The 23,723-nt window shown below is 43.6% G+C and overlaps 1 protein-coding gene across 1 annotated transcript in view; it reads left to right on the forward strand.

The window, feature by feature from the left end:
- The first annotated feature begins 21,167 nt into the window (after positions 1-21,167).
- Positions 21,168-23,723, forward strand: part of ctsd (cathepsin D) — a 30,021-nt gene continuing 27,465 nt past the window's right edge. Inside the window, exon 1 of the mRNA XM_061975110.1 lies at positions 21,168-21,327. Within this exon, the coding sequence (XP_061831094.1) occupies positions 21,266-21,327 (62 nt within the window). The 5' untranslated portion in view covers positions 21,168-21,265. The remainder of the gene's footprint in view (positions 21,328-23,723) is intronic.

A 23,723-nucleotide genomic window follows, 5' to 3' on the forward strand; every position in this document is an offset into this window, starting at 1 on the left:
CACCAAACCCCCCCCCACCGCCGCTGGAAGCTGTAGACGGCGGACTTCTGTACCGGGTCAAGAAACTTTTAGCGGTACGCAAAAGAGGTCGAGGTAGACAGTTCTTGGTGGATTGGGAGGGGTACGGTCCAGAAGAGAGACAGTGGATTCCCCAACGGAACATTGATGACCCCTCCCTGATCCGGGACTTCTATAGACTCCACCCTGAGGTCCCTGGGCCGTCAGGAGTCGGCCCTAGAAGGGGGGGTTCTGTCACACCTGGGTGAAGTCTTGTCTGGGTTTCGTCTGTTGTCATGTTGTCTTGCCATTTCCTGTTTTATTTTGAAAGGTTAACTCTCCCTCTCGTTTCAGGTCACTTGCCCTTCCTTCTGTTTCACTGGTCTGATGTCTCTCCTGATTGCCTGATTGTTCCCACCTGTGTCACACTCCCTCATGTGTATAAATGTCTCGTCCTCCTCTTGTCTTGTGCCAGAGTGTCTCGTTAATTCATGTGCGTACCTCCAGCGTTCCCTTGCCATAACTCCTTGCCTACCTCTGCCACTGGTTTCTCCCCCTTCAAGTGTGTCTATGGCTACCAACCGCCAGTGTTCCCAGACTCAGAGCCAGAAGTTTCCGTGCCCTCCGCCCACGCCCTGGTGCGCCGATGCCTTCGTATTTGGCTTGCGGCCCGACAAGTGCTCGCTCGCCAAGGAGATCGGGTCAAGAAAGCAGCCGACCGGAAGCGGCGCCCAGCACCTGATTACCGGCCAGGACAGCGAGTATGGCTATCCGCCAAAGACCTGCACCTTCCCCATCACCAAGGTCATCAATCCAGCAGCAGTACGCCTTCGCCTACCCAGGTCGCTCCGCGGCCACCCTACTTTCCATGTCAGCCAAGTCAAGCCTGCCAAAGAAAGCCCCATGGTCCCAGCCACCAAACCCCCCCCACCGCCGCTGGAAGCTGTAGACGGAGGACTTCTGTACCGGGTCAAGAAACTTTTAGCGGTACGCAAAAGAGGTCGAGGTAGACAGTTCTTGGTGGATTGGGAGGGGTACGGTCCAGAAGAGAGACAGTGGATTCCCCAACGGAACATTGATGACCCCTCCCTGATCCGGGACTTCTATAGACTCCACCCTGAGGTCCCTGGGCCGTCAGGAGTCGACCCTAGAAGGGGGGGTTCTGTCACACCTGGGTGAAGTCTTGTCTGGGTTTCGTCTGTTGTCATGTTGTCTTGCCATTTCCTGTTTTATTTTGAAAGGTTAACTCTCCCTCTCGTTTCAGGTCACTTGCCCTTCCTTCTGTTTCACTGGTCTGATGTCTCTCCTGATTGCCTGATTGTTCCCACCTGTGTCACACTCCCTCATGTGTATAAATGTCTCGTCCTCCTCTTGTCTTGTGCCAGAGTGTCTCGTTACTTCATGTGCGTACCTCCAGCGTTCCCTTGCCATAACTCCTTGCCTACCTCTGCCACTGGTTTCTCCCCCTTCAAGTGTGTCTATGGCTACCAACCGCCAGTGTTCCCAGACTCAGAGCCAGAAGTTTCCGTGCCCTCCGCCCACGCCCTGGTGCGCCGATGCCGTCGTATTTGGCTTGCGGCCCGACAAGTGCTCGCTCGCCAAGGAGATCGGGTCAAGAAAGCAGCCGACCGGAAGCGGCGCCCAGCACCTGATTACCGGCCAGGACAGCGAGTATGGCTATCCGCCAAAGACCTGCACCTCAAGGTTCCCTCCAAGAAATTAGCGCCCAGATTCGTGGGTCCCTTCCCCATCACCAAGGTTATCAATCCAGCAGCAGTACGCCTCCGCCTACCCAGGTCGCTCCGCGGCCACCCTATTTTCCATGTCAGCCAAGTCAAGCCTGCCAAAGAAAGCCCCATGGTCCCAGCCACCAAACCCCCCCCACCGCCGCTGGAAGCTGTAGACGGAGGACTTCTGTACCGGGTCAAGAAACTTTTAGCGGTACGCAAAAGAGGTCGAGGTAGACAGTTCTTGGTGGATTGGGAGGGGTACGGTCCAGAAGAGAGACAGTGGATTCCCCAACGGAACATTGATGACCCCTCCCTGATCCGGGACTTCTATAGACTCCACCCTGAGGTCCCTGGGCCGTCAGGAGTCGGCCCTAGAAGGGGGGGTTCTGTCACACCTGAGTGAAGTCTTGTCTGGGTTTCGTCTGTTGTCATGTTGTCTTGCCATTTCCTGTTTTATTTTGAAAGGTTAACTCTCCCTCTCGTTTCAGGTCACTTGCCCTTCCTTCTGTTTCACTGGTCTGATGTCTCTCCTGATTGCCTGATTGACCCACCTGTGTCACACTCCCTCATGTGTATAAATGTCTCGTCCTCCTCTTGTCTTGTGCCAGAGTGTCTCGTTACTTCATGTGCGTACCTCCAGCGTTCCCTTGCCATAACTCCTTGCCTACCTCTGCCACTGGTTTCTCCCCCTTCAAGTGTGTCTATGGCTACCAACCGCCAGTGTTCCCAGACTCAGAGCCAGAAGTTTCCGTGCCCTCCGCCCACGCCCTGGTGCGCCGATGCCTTCGTATTTGGCTTGCGGCCCGACAAGTGCTCGCTCGCCAAGGAGATCGGGTCAAGAAAGCAGCCGACCGGAAGCGGCGCCCAGCACCTGATTACCGGCCAGGACAGCGAGTATGGCTATCCGCCAAAGACCTGCACCTCAAGGTTCCCTCCAAGAAATTAGCGCCCAGATTCGTGGGTCCCTTCCCCATCACCAAGGTCATCAATCCAGCAGCAGTACGCCTCCGCCTACCCAGGTCGCTCCGCGGCCACCCTACTTTCCATGTCAGCCAAGTCAAGCCTGCCAAAGAAAGCCCCATGGTCCCAGCCACCAAACCCCCCCCCACCGCCGCTGGAAGCTGTAGACGGAGGACTTCTGTACCGGGTCAAGAAACTTTTAGCGGTACGCAAAAGAGGTCGAGGTAGACAGTTCTTGGTGGATTGGGAGGGGTACGGTCCAGAAGAGAGACAGTGGATTCCCCAACGGAACATTGATGACCCCTCCCTGATCCGGGACTTCTATAGACTCCACCCTGAGGTCCCTGGGCCGTCAGGAGTCGGCCCTAGAAGGGGGGGTTCTGTCACACCTGGGTGAAGTCTTGTCTGGGTTTCGTCTGTTGTCATGTTGTCTTGCCATTTCCTGTTTTATTTTGAAAGGTTAACTCTCCCTCTCGTTTCAGGTCACTTGCCCTTCCTTCTGTTTCACTGGTCTGATGTCTCTCCTGATTGCCTGATTGTTCCCACCTGTGTCACACTCCCTCATGTGTATAAATGTCTCGTCCTCCTCTTGTCTTGTGCCAGAGTGTCTCGTTACTTCATGTGCGTACCTCCAGCGTTCCCTTGCCATAACTCCTTGCCTACCTCTGCCACTGGTTTCTCCCCCTTCAAGTGTGTCTATGGCTACCAACCGCCAGTGTTCCCAGACTCAGAGCCAGAAGTTTCCGTGCCCTCCGCCCACGCCCTGGTGCGCCGATGCCGTCGTATTTGGCTTGCGGCCCGACAAGTGCTCGCTCGCCAAGGAGATCGGGTCAAGAAAGCAGCCGACCGGAAGCGGCGCCCAGCACCTGATTACCAGCCAGGACAGCGAGTATGGCTATCCGCCAAAGACCTGCACCTCAAGGTTCCCTCCAAGAAATTAGCGCCCAGATTCGTGGGTCCCTTCCCCATCACCAAGGTCATCAATCCAGCAGCAGTACGCCTCCGCCTACCCAGGTTGCTCCGCGGCCACCCTACTTTCCATGTCAGCCAAGTCAAGCCTGCCAAAGAAAGCCCCATGGTCCCAGCCACCAAACCCCCCCCACCGCCGCTGGAAGCTGTAGACGGAGGACTTCTGTACCGGGTCAAGAAACTTTTAGCGGTACGCAAAAGAGGTCGAGGTAGACAGTTCTTGGTGGATTGGGAGGGGTACGGTCCAGAAGAGAGACAGTGGATTCCCCAACGGAACATTGATGACCCCTCCCTGATCCGGGACTTCTATAGACTCCACCCTGAGGTCCCTGGGCCGTCAGGAGTCGGCCCTAGAAGGGGGGGTTCTGTCACACCTGGGTGAAGTCTTGTCTGGGTTTCGTCTGTTGTCATGTTGTCTTGCCATTTCCTGTTTTATTTTGAAAGGTTAACTCTCCCTCTCGTTTCAGGTCACTTGCCCTTCCTTCTGTTTCACTGGTCTGATGTCTCTCCTGATTGCCTGATTGTTCCCACCTGTGTCACACTCCCTCATGTGTATAAATGTCTCGTCCTCCTCTTGTCTTGTGCCAGAGTGTCTCGTTACTTCATGTGCGTACCTCCAGCGTTCCCTTGCCATAACTCCTTGCCTACCTCTGCCACTGGTTTCTCCCCCTTCAAGTGTGTCTATGGCTACCAACCGCCAGTGTTCCCAGACTCAGAGCCAGAAGTTTCTGTGCCCTCCGCCCACGCTCTGGTGCGCCGATGCCGTCGTATTTGGCTTGCGGCCCGACAAGTGCTTGCTCGCCAAGGAGATCGGGTCAAGAAAGCAGCCGACCGGAAGCGGCGCCCAGCACCTGATTACCGGCCAGGACAGCGAGTATGGCTATCCGCCAAAGACCTGCACCTCAAGGTTCCCTCCAAGAAATTAGCGCCCAGATTCGTGGGTCCCTTCCCCATCACCAAGGTCATCAATCCAGTAGCAGTACGCCTCCGCCTACCCAGGTCGCTCCGCGGCCACCCTACTTTCCATGTCAGCCAAGTCAAGCCTGCCAAAGAAAGCCCCATGGTCCCAGCCACCAAACCCCCCCCCACCGCCGCTGGAAGCTGTAGACGGCGGACTTCTGTACCGGGTCAAGAAACTTTTAGCGGTACGCAAAAGAGGTCGAGGTAGACAGTTCTTGGTGGATTGGGAGGGGTACGGTCCAGAAGAGAGACAGTGGATTCCCCAACGGAACATTGATGACCCCTCCCTGATCCGGGACTTCTATAGACTCCACCCTGAGGTCCCTGGGCCGTCAGGAGTCGGCCCTAGAAGGGGGGGTTCTGTCACACCTGGGTGAAGTCTTGTCTGGGTTTCGTCTGTTGTCATGTTGTCTTGCCATTTCCTGTTTTAGTTTGAAAGGTTAACTCTCCCTCTCGCTTCAGGTCACTTGCCCTTCCTTCTGTTTCACTGGTCTGATGTCTCTCCTGATTGCCTGATTGTTCCCACCTGTGTCACACTCCCTCATGTGTATAAATGTCTCGTCCTCCTCTTGTCTTGTGCCAGAGTGTCTCGTTACTTCATGTGCGTACCTCCAGCGTTCCCTTGCCATAGCATTGTCCACAGCCACAGCCACGTTTCTTGTATCTCTTTTGGATCCATGGGAGTATTTTGATTTGTAAGTTTTCTCAGGTAAGATTAGCTTCCTAGCATCACCTCCATTGGAGCGACTTTTGTTATACTTAGTAGTTTTTTTGTTCATAGCCCCTTTTTCCCTCCGTAGATGGAGCGTTTTTGAGTTATTGATATTTTTGTTAGTTTAGAGCTCAGGTCAGTTGTGTTTTTATAGCCTGTTTTGTTTCTCCTGTTTTGGACCCCTTCCCTTGTCCAAATAAATATATTGTCTTCAAATCCTGCATCTGTGTTCAGAGTCCTGTTCTGGTCGTGACACACATTTATTGGTTACTCTGTCCAGAGGCATAAGGAGAATTTGCTAAAAATAAAAATAAATGTCAACCTTTGGCACTTTGTTGACATGATTTTGCATTATTTGTGCATTGTTTTGATTGTATTATTTCATTTTATACAATACTCAAAATTCTTCTTAAAAAAAAAAATTATAATAAAAAAATAAAAATAATATTTCTAAAGCTGGCTGAAGATCTAAAAAATGTATACATAAATGGGTGAATTGTTTTAGTTGTTGTGGTAGAATCCATAACAATTCAATAAGGGAATTATGTGGTTGCAGTGCAGATACAAAAAATCCACAAAAATAAGGTAAAAAACACATGAACACAAGAGGGAAACATCAACACAAAGGACATAAAATAAAATAAAAGGGCACAGAGCTGATACAACCAGATGCCACTTTAGTGAAAAATGAGCAATAAATAATACATAAGATAAAGCGCAATACGATTGCACTACACATTGACACACAACTAAACAAAACAAAAACACAATTTCAACACCCACATACAGAATACAATAAAATAGAAAGCCTTCAGTGTCATTATCCACAGTATAATGAGATTTGAAGAGCAGCTCTGTAAGTGCACACATAATTAGCACAAAAAAGTATAAATACAACATATATAAAACAGTGTAACAGTACAAAAACACAGACATGTAAACAGAGAAGTGGTAGTTTGTGCCTGAAGGATCCGTGCAACAATCAATCATCAATCAATCAATCAATCTTTATTTATATAGCCCTAAATCACAAGTGTCTCAAAGGGCTGCACAAGCCACAACGACATCCTCGGTACAAAGCCCACATACGGGTAAGGAAAAACTCACCCCAGTGGGATGTCGATGTGAATGACTATGAGAAACCTTGGAGAGGACCGCATATGTGGGTAACCCCCCCCCTCTAGGGGAGACCGAAAGCAATGGATGTCGAGTGGGTCTGACATAATATTGTGAGAGTCCAGTCCATAGTGGATCCAACATAATAGTAAGAGTCCAGTCCATAGTGGGGCCAGCAGGACACCATCCCGAGCGGAGACGGGTCAGCAGCGCAGAGATGTTCCCAGCCGATGCACAGGCGAGCGGTCCACCCCGGGTCACGACTCTGGACAGCCAGCACTTCATCCATGGCCACCGGACCTGTGCCCCCCCCCCCCCCCCCCTCAAGGAAAAGGGGAGCAGAGGAGAAAAGAAAAGAAACGGCAGATCAACTGGTCTAACAGGGGGGCTATTTAAAGGCTAGAGTATACAAATGAGTTTTAAGATGGGACTTGCCGTATTTTCCGCACTATAAGGCGCACCTAAAAACCACAAATTTTCTCAAAAGCTGACAGTGCGCCTTATAACCCGGTGCGCTTTATATATGGATAAATATTAAGATTCATTTTCATAAAGTTTAGGTCTCGCAACTACGGTAAACAGCCGCCATCTTTTTTCCCCGTAGAAGAAGCGCGCGGTGCATGCTGGGATATGTGACGTTTCATTTCCATTTGTGTGTTTATGTAAAGACCCCAAAATGGCTCCTATTAAGTGTGTTGTCTGTCTAATTATAAATAATGCAGACGAGGCGTGTTAACTGAGTTCTCAACGTTTACTCACAGCGTGCTAACTGCCAGCATACAACGCTTCTCAGGGCTACCGCGCATGCTCGTAACTATCGTTGCATGCTGGGTAGTGTAGTTGTTATATTTGCTAGCTCATAACAGCACATTGAGAGACACGCTTACGCGCTTAATTCAATACTCGCCGTCATTCCGGGTGGATTGACAAAAGACCTCCAGCCGCTAGATATTGGTGTCAACAGGGCATTCGAAGCTAGACTGCTAACTGCGTGGGAACAATGGATGACAGAAGGCGAACACACCTTCACTAAGACGAGGAGGCAGCGCCAGACGACGCCAACATCTGCCAGTGGATCGTAAATTTGCCCAACTTTTCACTTCGGACACCGAAGACGAAGGATTTACGAATGAAGAATAACTTCAGAAAGTGAGCGCTATGTTTATTTTGTGTGTTGTGACATTAACGTTCGAGCAACATTATGTTGCTATTGCTCTGCACTATTTTGAATTTTACTATGTTTGTGATTGCACATTTGCGTACATTTTGGGAGTGAACAGAGTTGTTAGAACGCTGGTTTTTAATATATTATTAAAGTTTGACTGACCTATCTGACTGTTTTTTTGACATTCCCTTTAGCGCAGCGTAGGCGCGGCTTATAGTCCGGGGCGGCTTATTGGTGGACAAAGTTATGAAATATGCCATTCATTGAAGGTGCGGCTAATAATCCGGTGCGCCTTATAGTGCGGAAAATACGGTAAATGCTTCTACTGAGCTTCCATTAATGCAAATGTACATTGAGTACAGCGATAGCTTTGGGGAAGAAGCTGTCCCTGAGTCTCTTTGTTTTGGCTCGTATGGACGTGAAGCGCCTGGCAGAGAGCAACAGGTTAAAAAGATGGGAGCCAGAGTGGGTTGTGTCACTTAACGCTAGCTCCAAACCCTCAGTCTCTTCGTCCGCACTGCCTTCTGTCTCTTCAAGCGGACTCCGGCGTGGCAGAGAGCCAGTAGCTGGTTCCCGGTGCCAACATGGCCATGACCAAAACTCCCCCGAATTGGATCCAAAAGTTCACAAAAAGCATTAAAAAGCACCGCAGAAGTTACGAAACTGCCACCCCATGAAGCGCAGTCCGAGGCAAGGTGATGTGTAAGGGGGGGCCTGACATCTCTCTCAGGGCAACACAGAGACGCTAATGCATGCTTTTATTACAAGTCGTATAGATTATTGTAACGGCCTGCTTTCTGGTCTTCCTAAAAAGGTTATTACAACTACTCCAAAATTCAGCGGCATGAAGACCAGAAGGCGGGCTCACATTACACCAGTTTTAAAATCTCTGTATTGGCTCCCCGTTTGTTTCAGGATAAATTTTAAGGTTATTCTTATGGTTTATTCATGGTTTTTTTTATGGTGTTAGGCTTTCTTATCTTTCAGATTTGCTTTTAACCTACTAAACTTCACGGGCCCTGAGATCCTCCGGCACTCATCTCATAATTATTCTAAAAGTCAGGACACAAAGTCACAGGATGGCATCTTCCCACTATATGGCCTCGGTCTATGGAAAAGCTTGCGGGAGGACCTCAGGGCTGCAGAGAATGTTCATGTTTTTAAGAGCAGGCTTAAGACCCACCTTTTTCATTTGGCTTTTACCTAATATTTATTAATGTTATTGAAGTACTTCATTTTCTATCTTATTAGTTATGCAAGATTTTAATTAGTTCTATTTATTTATTATGTTTACTGTATTTTTATTATTTTTTTATTTTTTATCTTCACATGTTTTACTTTGTTTGTAGTCATTGTTCTTACTATTTTACAGGTTTTATTATTTGTACTTTTCAGCGTTCCTCAGCCATCTGCATCAGGGGTTGTCGGTCGTGCTGTGGGGGCGCTTTGTGTCAGCGTCCTAGTGGCCATGGTCTGATGACCTCCTGGTGCAGATGGCTCCTCTGATAGTGTTTACTCACATGTCTCCTCTGTACTCAACCATGCATTCATTTGTTCATATATGTACTTATGTGTGTGTGTGTGTGTGTGTGAGTGTGTGTTTGTGTTTGGTATGTGTGTGCGTGCATGCATGTGTGTTTACGATAATGGGGAATCTGGGTCATCCGGGTATTCCATCCATCCATCTTCTTCCGCTTATCCGAGGTCGGGTCGCGGGGGCAGCAGCCTAAGCAGGGAAGCCCAGACTTCCCTCTCCCCAGCCACTTCGTCCAGCTCCTCCCGGGGGATCCCGAGGCGTTCCCAGGCCAGCCGGGAGACATAGTCTTCCCAACGTGTCCTGGGTCTTCCTCGTGGCCTCCTACCGGTCGGACATGCCCTAAACACCTCCTTAGGGAGGCGCTCGGGTGGCATCCTGACCAGATGCCCGAACCACCTCATCTGGCTCCTCTCGATGCGGAGGAGCAGCGGCTTTACTTTGAGCTCCCCCCGGATGACAGAGCTTCTCACCCTATCTCTAAGGGAGAGCCCCGCCACCCGGCGGAGGAAACTCATTTCGGCCGCTTGTACCCGTGATCTTGTCCTTTCGGTCATAACCCAAAGCTCTTGACCATAGGTGAGGATGGGAACGTAGATCGACCGGTAAATTGAGAGCTTTGCCTTCCGGCTCAGCTCCTTCTTCACCACAACGGATCGATACAGCGTCCGCATTACTGAAGACGCCGCACCGATCCGCCTGTCGATCTCACGATCCACTCTTCCCTCACTCGTGAACAAGACTCCGAGGTACTTGAACTCCTCCACTTGGGGCAAGATCTCCTCCCCAACCCGGAGATGGCACTCCACCCTTTTCCGGGCGAGAACCATGGACTCCGGGTATTGTTTTTAAGAATAGAATAGAATAAAATATATTTTTATTGTCATTGTACATTGTACAACGAAATTGCAATCGTTTAAGTCTGAAAAGCACTTTGCGTTGCATTTCTTTTATTGATTTGAGAGTCAAGGGATTGTAGTAATACCATTTTTACACAAGCCTCCTGTCAGGTGACAGCACTGCTCGACTTAATCAACAGGCTCAACCAGGAAATATGACCATGTATATTGGTTCCCTCTATTAGTTGTGGTAAAACATGTTGGCATACATAAAATTCAGATATATTTTAAAGTTTTAGAATCATTAGACCAGTACATCTTATACCGTATAGTGGGGCGGGCAACTCGTAGAGTGGTTTGTAGAGATAAACCAGGGGTCGGCACACCAAATGTTGAAAGTGCCATATTAGACCAAAAATACAAGAAAATATTCTGTCTGAAGCCACAAAAATGACAACTTATAATGAAGGCAATACATGATGTAGGTGTCTATATTAGCCTACTATCAAAATGACTACGTGTCGCAGGCTGACGCAAATCTCCGTTAACGACAGGCTGTCTTTTTCTAATGGATTTATTACAATCTTTGCAAGCTGGGTAACGTTTGCAGTGGTCTATACCAGAGGTGGGACCAAGTCATTGTTTTGCAAGTCACAAGTAAGTCTCAAGTCTTTGCCCTCAAGTCCGAGTCAAGTCCCGAGTCAAGACAGGCAAGCCCCGAGTCAATTCCAAAGTCAAGACTGGAAAGTCTCAAGTCAAGTCCTAAGTCCTGCATTTTGAGTTTCGAGTCCTTTCAAGTCCTTTTAACCACAGACTAATATATTAACACAGATTGTGTATGCTTTTCAAACGCTGTATTTATTTATTAAAACAAGGCATTTTAAATTGCAGGAAAGAAAATTGTGCTGACATTGCACTTTATAATAGCACTATTAACCAGTCATTTTAAACATTAACTCATTCCTTTACAGAACAAACACATTGAAAAATAAAGTGCAAATGTACTTATTTGTACAAAAGTGTTAACATTGAAAAAACATGACATATACGTGAACATAACAAAAAAGTTGTACTTTTTATATGTCAGGGCCCTATGCTGCATTGCATTTGCAAAAGACCAAATTAGCCAAGAGTCTGTCAGTCATTTGTGCACAATGGGGGCGTAGTATGATGCCACCATGGCTGAAAACTCGCTCCACTGGAGCACTGGAGGCAGGCACTGCCAAGACTCTCATGGCCACTCGGAACAGTGAAGGAAGAGTCTTCATGTTCAATGCCCAGAACAAAAGGGGGGAGAGAGTTGTTTTGCGTTGGTGCACTACTTGTAAGTGTATCTTGTGTTTTTTATGTTGATTTAATTAAAAAAAGAAAAGAAAAAAAAAATTATTTCTTGTGCGGCCCGATACCAATCGATCCACGGACCAGTACCGGGCCGCGGCCCGGTGGTTGGGGACCACTGAGGTAAACAACCAACAGTATGTCAGAAAGCTAGCTAAAACGGTACACATATTCATAATATAGTATACATTTTAACTGACCTTTATTTTACTATTTTTGTCTTTTTTTAGGTGGCTAAAATACGCGGTGCTGCTGACCGCCGTCTAACGTTACGTGTGATATATTGACTAACGTAACCCTGCTTAAAAAAAATCACTGAACAAAAAGTATGAATAAGGTAGTGAACTGCAACAGATTCCCGTGTTTGCAATAACGTTATAACGTTAGCAGTGAGTTTACAGCCTCACTGATTTAACTACACAGCAAATAAAAGTCACGTTACTTAGCCAATAAACGTTATCTTACATTCAAAACTTACCGTTCTTTGTGCAACTTCAAATGCCGGACGAAGTTGGAAGTTGTTGCCTCTCCATCAGTAATTTTCGAACCGCATGTGTTGCATACTGCAAACCGTTTTGTGTTGACCACCTCGTAATTTTTATACCCAAACAAAATTATTTTAGGTATCATATCATCCCAGGGGGTGATCAAGGGTGATGGGTCAAATGCAGAGAGTAATTTCGCCACACATAGTGTGTGTGTGACAATCATTGGTACTTTAACTTTAACCTAAAACTTTATTTTTTGTTCACTGGCGTGTGGTTTGGACATGTCTTCTTCGTTGGTTGTCCTGCAATTTGATTGGATGAATGCTGTGTGATGAAAACAAAGTAGATCTAATTTGATTGGCTGTTGTACTGAGAGCACACCAGCTGACACACGCAACGCTGATAGACAAGTACACAATGAAAAATACGGAGCGCTCCCGAATAACTTTTTCATCTTTGGGTTTTGGGGAAAGTAGCAAGTCATGTCAAGTCATGTCAATTCAAAAGGCTCAAGTCCAAGTGAAGTCACAAGTCATTGATGTTAAAGTCTAAGTCGAGTTGCAAGTCTTTTTACATTTTGTCAAGTCGAGTCTAAAGTCATCAAATTCATGACTCGAGTCTGACTCGAGTCCAAGTCATGTGACTCGAGTCCACACCTCTGGTCTATACACAAAACAATTCTCAGAAATGCAGCCAATATTACATACAGATAATGTGTCATGAGACATACAAATATAAATTGAGTAAAGGAAATTAAATGAGCTCAAATATACCTACAAACGGGGCATAATGATGCAATATGTACATACAGCTAGCCTATATAGCATGTTAGCATCGATTAGCTTGCAGTCATGCACTGACCAAATATTCCTGATTAGCACTCCAACAAGTCAATAACATCAACAAAGCTCACCTTTGTGCATTCATTTACAGCATAAAAAGTTTGATGGACAAAATGAGACCAAGAAGGAGTGGCATAAAACACGTCTTTCTGTGACACTGTCAGAGAAAGTTGTGCATGCAAACAAACAACAGTGACTTCAAGGTCCGCCGGAAATAGTAGGACAAAACGCCGCTCGCCAATTACTCTCATCAATCAATCTTTATTTATATAGCCCTAAATCACAAGTGTCTCAAAGGGCTGCACAAGCCACAACGACATCCTCGGTACAAAGCCCACATACGGGCAAGGAAAAACTCACCCCAGTGGGACGTCGATGTGAATGACTATGAGAAACCTTGGAGAGGACCGCATATGTGGGTAACCCCCCACCTCTAAGGGAGACCGAAGTAAAATAATAGTGTTGCATTCAAATGTCTACTAAGTATATTAAATGGTAAATGGGTCATACTTGTATAGCGCTTTTCTACCTTTTTAAGGAACTCAAAGCGCTTTGACACTATTATTATTAAAAGTAAGAATGTTGCGTTCAAGTGTTTACCAAGTAAAACATTAACGAGATTGTTGCGTTCAAATGTCTATTAAGTACATCAATAGTAAGAATGTTGTGTTCAAGTGTTTACCAAGTAAAACATAAACAGGAGTGTTGCGTTCAAATGTCTATTAAGTACATCAATAGTAAGAATGTTGTGTTCAAGTGTTTACCATGTAAAATAATAGTTGGAGTGTTGCGTTCAAATGTCTATTAAGTACATCTATAGTAAGGATGGTGTGTTCAAGTGTTTACCAAGTAAAATAATAGTGTTGCATTCAAATGTCTACTAAGTATATTAAATGGTAAATGGGTCATACTTGTATAGCGCTTTTCTACCTTTTTAAGGAACTCAAAGCGCTTTGACACTATTATTATTAAAAGTAAGAATGTTGCGTTCAAGTGTTTACCAAGTAAAACATTAACGAGATTGTTGCGTTCAAATGTCTATTAAGTACATCAATAGTAAGAATGTTGTGTTCAAGTGTTTACCAAGTAAAACATAAACAGGAGTGTTGCGTTCAAATGTCTATTAAGTACATCAATAGTAAGAATGTTGTGTTCAAGTGTTTACCATGTAAAATAATAGTGGGAGTGTTGCGTTCAAATGTCTATTAAGTACATCAATAGTAAGGATGGTGTGTTCAAGTGTTTACCAAGTAAAATAATAGTGTTGCATTCAAATGTCTACTAAGTATATTAAACGGTAAATGGGTCATACTTGTATAGCGCTTTTCTACCTTTTTAAGGAACTCAAAGCGCTTTGACACTATTATTATTAAAAGTAAGAATGTTGCGTTCAAGTGTTTACCAAGTAAAACATTAACGAGATTGTTGCGTTCAAATGTCTATTAAGTACATCAATAGTAAGAATGTTGTGTTCAAGTGTTTACCAAGTAAAACATAAACAGGAGTGTTGCGTTCAAATGTCTATTAAGTACATCAATAGTAAGAATGTTGTGTTCAAGTGTTTACCATATAAAATAATAGTGGGAGTGTTGCGTTCAAATGTCTATTAAGTACATCAATAGTAAGGATGGTGTGTTCAAGTGTTTACCAAGTAAAATAATAGTGTTGCATTCAAATGTCTACTAAGTATATTAAATGGTAAATGGGTCATACTTGTATAGCGCTTTTCTACCTTTTTAAGGAACTCAAAGCGCTTTGACACTATTATTATTAAAAGTAAGAATGTTGCGTTCAAGTGTTTGCCAAGTAAAACATTAACGAGATTGTTGCGTTCAAATGTCTATTAAGTACATCAATAGTAAGAATGTTGTGTTCAAGTGTTTACCAATTAAAACATAAACAGGAGTGTTGCGTTCAAATGTCTATTAAGTACATCAATAGTAAGAATGTTGTGTTCAAGTGTTTACCATGTAAAATAATAGTGGGAGTGTTGCGTTCAAATGTCTATTAAGTACATCAATAGTAAGGATGGTGTGTTCAAGTGTTTACCAAGTAAAATAATAGTGTTGCATTCAAATGTCTACTAAGTACATTACAGTACAAGAATGTTGTGTTCAAGTGTTTACCGAGTAAAACATTAACAAGATTGTTGCGTTCAAATGTCTAAGCATGTTTAATATAAACAGTGGGATTTCTAACCATTTTCAAGGTTTGTGTCATGTTTGTCCTTCTACATAAACCATATTAAAACAAAAAATATATTTTTTCCATCATTTTTTTACATTTTCATACATTTTTGAAATAGCTCCAGGGAGCCACTAGGGCGGCATTAAAGAGACGTATGCGGCTCTAGAGCCACGGGTTGCCGACCCCCGAGGTAAGCAAATAGAAAAAATATAATCAAGTTCTCAATTGTAATTCAATGCAGAGGAGGCACATGGCGTATGACCAATAGTCACATTTGAGAGTGTGCGTGGATACTTGGACTTCACCTAAAAAAAACGAACTATTTGAGAAATCAGACTTACTTAGTGCATGGAAACGTAGTGATTGTCATCCGGTCTCAACAAGGAACATAGCTCCGCCCATGCGCGCTCCCGCGGCAGGGGGTACAGAACATTTCAGGGATGCAGATACAGAATTTCGCACGACACGCACTGCCATAACAACCCCAATGTGGAATAAAGACAAGACATCCTCTTCTATAGATAGCTAGGACCAGAGGTGGGACCAAGTCATTGTTTTGCAAGTCACAAGTAAGTCTCAAGTCTTTGCCCTCAAGTCCGAGTCAAGTCCCGAGTCAAGACAGGCAAGCCCCGAGTCAAGTCCAAAGTCAAGACTGGAAAGTCTCAAGTCAAGTCCTAAGTCCTGCATTTTGAGTTTCGAGTCCTTTCAAGTCCTTTTAACCACAGACTAATATATTAACACAGATTGTGTATGCTTTTCAAACGCTGTATTTATTTATTAAAACAAGTGCATTTTAAATTGCAGGAAAGAAAATTGTGCTGACATTGCACTTTATAATAGCACTATTAACCAGTCATTTTAAACATTAACTCATTCCTTTACAGAACAAACACATTGAAAAATAAAGTGCAAATATACTTATTTGTACAAAAGTGTTAACATTGAAAAAACATGACATATACGTGAACATAACAAAAAAGTTGTACTTTTTATATGTCAGGGCCCTATGCTGCATTGCATTTGCAAAAGACCAAATTAGCCAAGAGTCTGTCAGTCATTTGTGCACGATGGGGGCGTAGTATGATGCCACCATGGCTGAAAACTCGCTCCACTGGAGCACTGGAGGCAGGCACTGCCAAGACTCTCATGGCCACTCGGAACAGTGAAGGAAGAGTCTTCATGTTCAATGCCCAGAACAAAAGGGGGGGAGAGTTTTTTTGGGTTGGTGCACTACTTGTAAGTGTATCTTGTGTTTTTTATGTTGATTTAATTAAAAAAAGAAAAAGAATATATATATATATTTCTTGTGCGGCCCGATACCAATCGATCCACGGACCAGTACCGGGCCGCAGTCCGGTGGTTGGGGACCACTGAGGTAAACAACCAACAGTATGTCAGAAAGCTAGCTAAAACGGTACACATATTCATAATATAGTATACATTTTAACTGACCTTTATTTTACTATTTTTGTCTTTTTTTAGGTGGCTAAAATACGCGGTGCTGCTGACCGCCGTCTAACGTTACGTGTGATATATTGACTAACGTAACCCTGCTTAAAAAAAAATCACTGAACAAAAAGTATGAATAAGGTAGTGAACTGCAACAGATTCCCGTGTTTGCAATAACGTTATAACGTTAGCAGTGAGTTTACAGCCTCACTGATTTAACTACACAGCAAATAAAAGTCACGTTACTTAGCCAATAAACGTTATCTTACATTCAAAACTTACCGTTCTTTGTGCAACTTCAAATGCCGGACGAAGTTGGAAGTTGTTGCCTCTCCATCAGTAATTTTCGAACCGCATGTGTTGCATACTGCAAACCGTTTTGTGTTGACCACCTCGTAATTTTTATACCCAAACAAAATTATTTTAGGTATCATTTTTTGTTCACTGGCGTGTGGTTTGGACATGTCTTCTTCGTTGGTTGTCCTGCAATTTGATTGGATGAATGCTGTGTGATGAAAACAAAGTAGATCTAATTTGATTGGCTGTTGTACTGAGAGCACACCAGCTGACACACGCAACGCTGATAGACAAGTACACAATGAAAAATACGGAGCGCTCCCGAATAACTTTTTCATCTTTGGGTTTTGGGGAAAGTAGCAAGTCATGTCAAGTCATGTCAATTCAAAAGGCTCAAGTCCAAGTGAAGTCACAAGTCATTGATGTTAAAGTCTAAGTCGAGTTGCAAGTCTTTTTACATTTTGTCAAGTCGAGTCTAAAGTCATCAAATTCATGACTCGAGTCTGACTCGAGTCCAAGTCATGTGACTCGAGTCCACACCTCTGGCTAGGACTATTACAAAGATCATAGACATGACAAAAAAATACACAAATTAGAAAAGTAACTTACCCACTGGATGACGTCATTGTTTATGGTTGCCCAGTAGTAACCAGCAATGACTCTGTTGCGAGTACCTCTTATCCCACAGTGGTTGCCTGCATTATTATGACACTCTTCCAGCACACGTTGTTTCTCTTCCTCGCTCAGTACCACAAGACGCATGTATTGTTTGCTCGGTCCTGTGTAGAACAAACGCTCATCTGAAACACACAAAAAGGACATAACTCGTAAACGATATCCGTACCCCGGAATACTTTGTCAAACTTTATCCAGCTCCTACCTTTAATTAAAAACCTTGAGCTGGCACGGCGTATCCCGGCACGATCTGTTCTTTGCACGTTTGCAGGAAAAACACCTGTCAAAATGTATCCATGCATACTTTTATAGAACTCAAAGTGTTTCATGTTGAAAGTACTAGAAGTATCGCAGTACTGCAGCACATCGGGAAAGGAAGGCGATCTGGTAACTGTTATGTTATTGTTTTAAATAACACATCGTTGGATGACTTGCAGAACTGTCTTTTAATCACGATCACATATTACAAACGCTACTTCAACACTCGTGCGTACAAGGTGTGTACCGCTCTGAAGAGTCCTACCTGACACATACTATATATTGGTTCCTAGTTATTTGTAGACTCTTACTACCACCATGTGGTCAAACACTATCATTACATCCCCCTTTCTAAACTAAGCACCCATTGCTAATACAATGTTTGTATTAAACAAATAACTTGTTTTTCTATCTTGACCACATGAATATGCAATCTTTTCAAAAACTATCCATGCACCACAGTATTACAAAACATTTAAAATATTTTAAAAAACATTAACTCTTTAGCTAGTCAATCAGTTTGATATTATACGAGTTCAATAATACACGTAGTCATCATTCACAGGTTTCTTGATCTGCCTTGTGGATCTTCTCAACACAGGTTCAGGATCGTCAGTCACATCTTCATTCATGTGCTGCATTGGCATTGTTTCAGAGTCAGTGGGTGTAGATGAAACCTCGGACTCAGCTGTTGCTTGGTTTGAAACAGTCGGTGTAGATGAAACCTCGGACTCGGCTGTTTCTTGGTTTGGAACAGTCTCTGGAACCCTCAGCAAACTGCGACGATTGCGACGTAGTATCTGTCCTTCTTCACTCCTCACAGTATATGATCGTGGTGATGTTTCTTGAAGAACAGTAGCTTTGGTTTTCCAACCATCAGGACCTTCAATTCTCACTGTGTCACTTGGTGATAGTAGTGGGAGCGATTTGGCTGCTTTGTCATAAAACGACTTCTGCTTTAGCTTTTGTTGCTTTAGCTTCCATTGTACTTTTTGACTCTGCGTTGGTGTAGACATACCATTTTTCTTTTTCACACAGACCATGGAGTTTACCCAATCTGTTGGTTCCTCGATTTTCTTTATTACACCCAGTGTTGTCATCCGGTCCAGTTCCTTTTTGAGATGCTCTTTAAGTGCTGCTGGAACTCTTCGCGCTGCATGGACAACTGGACGTGCCTGCTCTTTAAGCTGTATTTTGTATGTAAAAGGTAAAGCACCAAAACCAGTGAACACACCAGCGTAGTTCTGCACTATTGAATCAGTTTCAATTTTTTGAGCGCTCACATCTGTGTTCACAAGATACACTCTTTTCACCAGTCCTAAAACTTCACATGCTTTGTCACCCAATATTGACTCACGTTCTTCAGTGACAACTGAAAATAGCAGGTAGTGCACTTTTCCTTTTACAGTGACTCTCAATTTGCATGTGCCCAGACTGTCAATGCTACGACCATTGTAGTCTTTCAGTACAACTGTTGTTTTGTGGATTTTCGGTTTTTCTCTCAATTCCTTGATGTCTGACATGTTGATCAAATTTGCCTTTGCACCAGTATCTAGTTTCATGTTAACTCGAGTTCCATTTATTTGTAGCGGTGCAATCCACTTGTCTTTTTCAACAGCATTGACTACTTCTTCAGTTTTATTTTCACTGTTCACTAGGCCAACAAAGAATGTTTCACCCAGATCAGTGTCCTCCACGACATTGACAGATTTTTCCTTTTTAGCGCATGGTTTTCCTTTGGCAAAACATTGTTTGGCAAAGTGATTTTTCCCATAGCATTTGGAACACTGCTTACCAAATGCTGGACACTGCTTTGGTTTATGCTGCGATCCACAGCGCTTGCATTGGTACATGACGTCACTCTTCTGCTGTGCAGGCTGCGACTTCCATCCCCTTGACACGACATGCACATTGTCGCCTCCCACGCTGATGGCTGCGGTGGACGCCATTTCACCAAACGTCTTGACGTGCATCTGTGACAATTCTGCTGCATGACAAATTTTAATGGCATTCTCCAACGACAATTCTGTCTCTCTCAACAGTCTTTCTCTGACTTTTTTGTCTTCTATGCCACATACAATCTGGTCCCTTATCATAGAGTCCTTCAGTGTAGCAAAGTTGCAAGTTTGTGCTTTCAGCCTCAAATCAGTCACAAAACTGTCAAAACTTTCTCCATGAGCTTGCACTTTTGAACGGAACACATATCTCTCTTGTCTCATTCTTCTTGGGAGAGCAATGAGCATCAAACTTTTCAATGACAACATCCAACTTGTTTTTTTCATCTGGATTGTTAAACACAAAAGTGTTGTAAACTTTAATGGCATGTGGGCCTGCTATTGTAAGCAGTAACGCTACCTTCCTTGCATCCGGCTTATCCTGCAGTGCCATGGCCGCCATGTACAGCTGGAACTGCTGCTTGAAGGTGCGCCAATTGCTGTCGACATTTCCACTTAGCTTCAGCTTTTCAGGTGGCTTCAAATCCATGTCGCTTTTCACAATACACCACTTCAATTTTCGTTCACTCCTGGTACCATGTTATGTTATTGTTTTAAATAACACATCGTTGGATGACTTGCAGAACTGTCTTTTAATCACGATCACATATTACAAACGCTACTTCAACACTCGTGCGTATAAGGTGTGTACCGCTCTGAAGAGTCCTACCTGACACATACTATATATTGGTTCCTAGTCATTTGTAGACTCTTACTACCACCATGTGGTCAAACACTATCATTACAGTAACAATGGCGGATTACTAACTGAGGTATGGGTGGGCGGATCGATCCAAATATCGACTGCATAATATCAAAGGGAGTATCTACGGAAGCATTATTGTAGCACTTCCGTAAGTATTAATATGTACTATGGAGTCAATATAGCGTAATCAGACCGACCATTTTCGATTCTCTTTTCATACGTATCTGCGTTTTTGATAATTTTGGTTATATAGTAGCATCGTTATTAAAAAAATAAAAAAAACTAGATGACCTTGAATATTTTTAAGTAAAAAATACTGCATGTCATGCATGTACTTAACTACTGCTCTGTAATTTAGATCATTTTATTTTCAGGTTTTTTTTCCCAACAATTTTTGTACTTTGTTTTGCTGTGATTATATTAATCATACACAAATTAAAGACAAACTATTTCAATAAAATAATGTCTAGTTAAAAAAGTATTGGTTTCAATATATGCTATTGCCCACCCCTTAACTGTGGATTAAGGCGGAAGTTACGTCATACACATTGCAAAAAAAAAAAAAAAAAAGACACAATGTTGCGTTTCCTGGCCTGGGAAAATACTGCACCGTATTTAAATTGTCTTTTTCATTTCGTTACGTGACATTTTAAGGATGTTTACTGTCCCATGAAGACATTGACATGTTTCTTATTGTCATTAAATACGCCTCAATGTCTAAATGAATACATTTGCCTACAATATGACAACACATTATTTATTCAACACCAGCAAGAACTAGAGTTGTTTTCTAAGACTTAGTTTGAACGTTTTTCTATTCTCAAAGTGTTTGCTTCCCGGTTTTTTTGTAGTGAAATAAACGTACTGTGTGGATGATTTAAAGGATTTACTAATTTGAGAAATTGCTGTTCCGACGGTCATGTGTAACTTGAATGCAACATTGCACTCACATGACTTAGTCAGCTGACAATAGTCGTTTCCTTCCCACCTAAGCGTCGATTTGCTCAGTCATTGTTGTGTTCCTCATTTGTAACTTTACGGACTCTACAATGAGGAGTTTTTACTTGTTTCTTTTCTCGGCGTTAGCCCTGACAAACGACGCCATTGTAAGGTAAGAAACACGTTGTTAGGCACCGCCACTTAATGAAAATAATTCAAAGTTATGCTAGCTATGAGTAAGCAGGGTTTCCTTTTTAAAAGAAGACCAAACCGCTAGTGATGGGTTGATGAGGCGTCATGAAGCGTTTCGACACATTGCAAAACTGTATTGATACTGTGTCGATACTACTGTTTACCAAGTAAAACATAAACGAGAGTGTTGCGTTCAAATGTCTACTAAGTAGATCCATAGTAAGAATGTTGCATTCAAGTGTTTACCAAGTAAAACATAAACAGGAGTGTTGCGTTCAAATGTCTATTAAGTACATCAATAGTAAGAATGTTGTGTTCAAGTGTTTACCATGTAAAATAATAGTTGGAGTGTTGCGTTCAAATGTCTATTAAGTACCGGTACATCAATAGTAAGGATGGTGTGTTCAAGTGTTTACCAAGTAAAATAATAGTGTTGCATTCAAATGTCTACTAAGTATATTAAATGGTAAATGGGTCATACTTGTATAGCGCTTTTCTACCTTTTTAAGGAACTCAAAGCGCTTTGACACTATTATTATTAAAAGTAAGAATGTTGCGTTCAAGTGTTTAGCAAGTAAAACATTAACGAGATTGTTGCGTTCAAATGTCTATTAAGTACATCAATAGTAAGAATGTTGTGTTCAAGTGTTTACCAAGTAAAACACTAAATACTGACATCTGCTGGATATTAAAAATCCCTACAGGCAACCTATGGACCGACTCAACTGACTGATTTTTTGCCCTAGTACAGGGGTCACCAACCTTTTTGAAACCAAAAACTACTTCTTGGGTACTGATTAATGCGAAAGGCTACCAGTTTGATACACACTTAAATAAATAAATATATTGTCATTTGTAAGTTACACGTAAGTGTGATTTAAACAAGAATAGCTAAATAAATAAATGTATATATATTAGAGATGCGCGGTTTGCGGACACAACCGCGGAGTCCGCGGATTATCCGCGGATCGGGCGGATGAAATTTAAAAAAATAAGATTTTATCCGCTCGCGGGTCGGGTCGGGCGGATTAATTAGATTTTTTTTTTTTTTTTTTTTTCTTTTTTTTTTTTGCGGGTGGCAGTTAAACCAATTGGGAAATATATATACATAGTTAAATGTTGTTACCCACATACGAAAAACGAGCAGGAACCTGCAGCATATGCCACAACAGATGAAAAAAAAAAAAAGAGATGGACACTTTTACGGAGCGGAGGGACGCCTCGCCGGGGTCCGGGACCGAGGCTCCTTCCCCCGAGAGGGCCCCACCGGGAGCCGTAGCTGAGGCGATCCGCGAGAAGGGCCCGACGCACGTCCAGGGTCACTACCGCGCCCACCCAACGACACCCCGCCTCGTCCGCTTTCGCCGCGGCCGGCGTCACGCGCAGCAGGTAAGCAGCTTACCTGCCCGCCACCCCCGTGGCCGGGGGCTCGTAACATGGGTCACTCCGCGCGCTCCGCCCGCGCAGCTTACCTGCTTGCTCGCAAAATGATTATTAGCATTCAGACAGGTTAAAATGTTGCTAAAACCATCACTTTTCTATCAGTCACAGTGACTTTTCAAAACAAAAATATTACAGCAAAAATCATATGGGTTGATTGACATGTTTATTCTGTAAGCTAACTTCAATAGTTTGAAATTATTTTGACAGTTAATGCCAGTTATCCTGTCAACCTTTCACAAGACTTCAATTTGTTAATTGAAAGTATAAATAGTATAAACACTTTTAACAGTATGTCGTGCTGTGAAATACAGCCGACAGGATGGCGCACCAAACACAAAGCAAGGCCATGCTGCAGGAGAACAAAGGACTTCTTTCATTTAAGGTTTGTGATAAACCATCAAACTCATTCGTTAAAAGGACTCTATAGTAATATAAAGCAAATTTTTCTGGACATTATCATGCAAGAAAAGTTTATTTTTGGGATCGCGATCACCGCGTAATGATTTTTAAAGGTTGCATTACATTATTAACTGTCCCATGTGATCAGCCAGTGCGATTGGAAGTCCATGCTCAATTATTGCCTCCGTAAATAAAACTTCGGCATTTATCACATCCAAAGAATCTGTTTGGGCGACGAAAAACGTTGAAAGTTTTCCACTTGTATCGCTAGCAACGGCATTAGACTTGTGTTTTTTTGTCCCAACGTGGTCTTTTACATCACTAATTCCTCCGTGTCCGATCGAAAAATCTTGTCTGCACAAGGTGCAATTCGCGTAGTTTTCACCCTTTTTTTTTTTTTTAATTAATATTAGATATATAACAACGGGCGGATGGCGGGCGGATGCAGTTCTGATCAAACGTTACATCGGGTGGATGGCGGATGGTTGACGACTTTCTGCCGCGGTTGCGGATGAAATAAATTGCCTATCCGCG

Source organism: Nerophis lumbriciformis, linkage group LG15 (genome assembly GCF_033978685.3).
Source record: "Nerophis lumbriciformis linkage group LG15, RoL_Nlum_v2.1, whole genome shotgun sequence".
Taxonomy (NCBI): Eukaryota; Metazoa; Chordata; class Actinopteri; order Syngnathiformes; family Syngnathidae; genus Nerophis; species Nerophis lumbriciformis.